Source organism: Phalaenopsis equestris, unplaced genomic scaffold (genome assembly GCF_001263595.1).
Source record: "Phalaenopsis equestris unplaced genomic scaffold, ASM126359v1 Scaffold224046, whole genome shotgun sequence".
Lineage (NCBI taxonomy): Eukaryota > Viridiplantae > Streptophyta > Magnoliopsida > Asparagales > Orchidaceae > Phalaenopsis > Phalaenopsis equestris.
In genome coordinates this window covers 39,069-41,084 of record NW_018242139.1, presented here as the reverse complement: position 1 = coordinate 41,084, position 2,016 = coordinate 39,069, and the positions used below count along the sequence as shown (strand labels likewise).

Sequence of the window (2,016 nt, the reverse complement as noted above, 5' to 3'; positions counted from 1 at the left end):
AGCAGGAATACTGATCTTGCTGAACTTCCACATCAGGGACTTCTTGATACTTAGAGGAGAGGTAAACTTTTTGAGAGAATTGACAGGTTCCTAGTTAATCATGCTTGGCTGAATACCAACTTTATGACTATTGTCTCCCATCTTCCTTACACTTGCTCTGATCATAGGCCTTTGTTAATCTCTATATCCCCTAATCTTTTTTCTCCCATACCAAGGTTCAGATTCTTTAATGTGTGGGTGGAGCATCCTGATGTTCTTCCCATTATTAAGTCTGTTTGGCTTCCTGTTTCATCCTTTCCTCCTTATATTAGAATGTGGCAAATTTAGAAAAAGGTTGTTAAACTGCTGCAAGCAAATTTCTGAAGGCCTGGAATTGGAGCTATTTTGGTAACCTTACAGTAAAAGTTGAAGAGGCTGAAGCTGTTGTTAAACAGACTGAATTAAACATTCAGATGGGGCTCTCTGATGAACAAACCCTAATCTTAGCTAATGCATCTTAGCTAATCTTAGCTAATGCTAATCTTTTTCAAGCTATTCATTGGGAGGAGGAATTTTATAAACAAAAGGCTACGATTAAAAAGCTTGTTGATGGGGAGAGGAATACAAGGTTATACCATGCCTGTATTAAACAAAGAAGACATTCTAACAACATCCCGAAGATTAAAAATAATAGTGGCAGTTGGATTCAGGGTGTTGATCTACTTCATTACTTCATACATCCTGAAGATTAATAATAATAATGGCAGTTGGACTCTTTTATCTGAACCTCATAATTCTAGTCTTCAAAACTTTGATCCTAGTTTGCTTAATGATAATTTCTCTAAAATTCACTGCTTGGACATAACTTTTGTTCTTGCTGAAAAAGAAATTTGGCAAGCTTTATGTTCTATTAATGGTGATATAGTGGCTGGTGCTGATGGTTTTACTTTACCTTTTACAAAAAAGCTTGGGAGGTGGTGAAATTTGACATTGTGGAGGTTGTTCAAGCCTTCTTCAGAGGGGAGGATATGCCATAATATTTTGATCAGTCCACCATAATTTTAATCCCCAAGGGGGATCAGAAATCTAGTTTGGATCATTTTAGACCCATATCTCTTACAACTGTGCTGTCTAAGCTTATTAACAAACTTTTGGTTTTCAGATTAAAACCACATTTATCTTGGATGATTTATCCTAATCAATCTGCTTTTGTTACAGGTAGACAAATTGTTGATAATGTTCTACTTACTCAGGAGCTCTTTCTTGATAATGACAAGCCTTGCAGGGGGGTAACCTCATGTATAAGCTTGATGTTTCTAAAGCTTATGATACTATCAACTGGAATTTTGTTTTGGAGGTTCTTAAAGCAAGGGGGTTTTAAAATTTTTTATGTCAGATTAATCATAGATGGCTTAATAATAATTCTTACACCATTCTTCTTAATGGGAATTCTCAAGGGCAATTCCAAGCTACTAGGGGTATCAAACAAGGGGACCCTCTTTCTCCCTACATTATCATTTTGGCTATGGACTATTTATCAAGGCTTCTTAACTAGAATTTTTCTAAAAGGGAGTATATCAGATTTGCTAGAAAAGCTAATTATTTCATAAGTCATTTATGTTATGTTGTTATGTTATGTAGTCATTTATGTTATGTTGATGACTTCATATTGTTTTCTAATGCTTCAAAACCAACAGTGAAGAAGGTTTTTAGTTTGTTGAACCTGTTTCAACAGATTTCTGGTCTTTCTCTGAACAAAAAAAATGCCAACTCATCTTTAACAATAAGCTTAATGCTGTAGTAAAAATTGGGTTAAAGAATTCACTGGATTGAATGGGTTAAAGAATTCACTGGATTTAAATCTGCTACCAGCCCTTTTGTTTATCTTGGGGTACAATTAATTAAAGGCAGGAAGAAGCAAACTCAATTTGATGAGCTTGTTTCTAAAATTTCCAAACAAATCTTTTGCTGGACTAATTCTTATTTGTCACAAGGGGAAGATTAACCTTAATCAAAAGCATCCTGACTTCTTTCCCT

General features: G+C 35.0%; 1 protein-coding gene across 1 annotated transcript in view; it reads left to right on the top strand.

Annotated features, from left to right (window-relative positions):
• Positions 1–1,268, top strand: part of LOC110037719 — a gene marked incomplete at its 3' end in the record, with an annotated part of 12,209 nt that extends 10,941 nt beyond the window's left edge. Inside the window, exon 6 of the mRNA XM_020742427.1 lies at positions 1,198–1,268. Within this exon, the coding sequence (XP_020598086.1) occupies positions 1,198–1,268 (71 nt within the window). The remainder of the gene's footprint in view (positions 1–1,197) is intronic.
• Between the last annotated feature and the right edge of the window lie 748 nt (positions 1,269–2,016).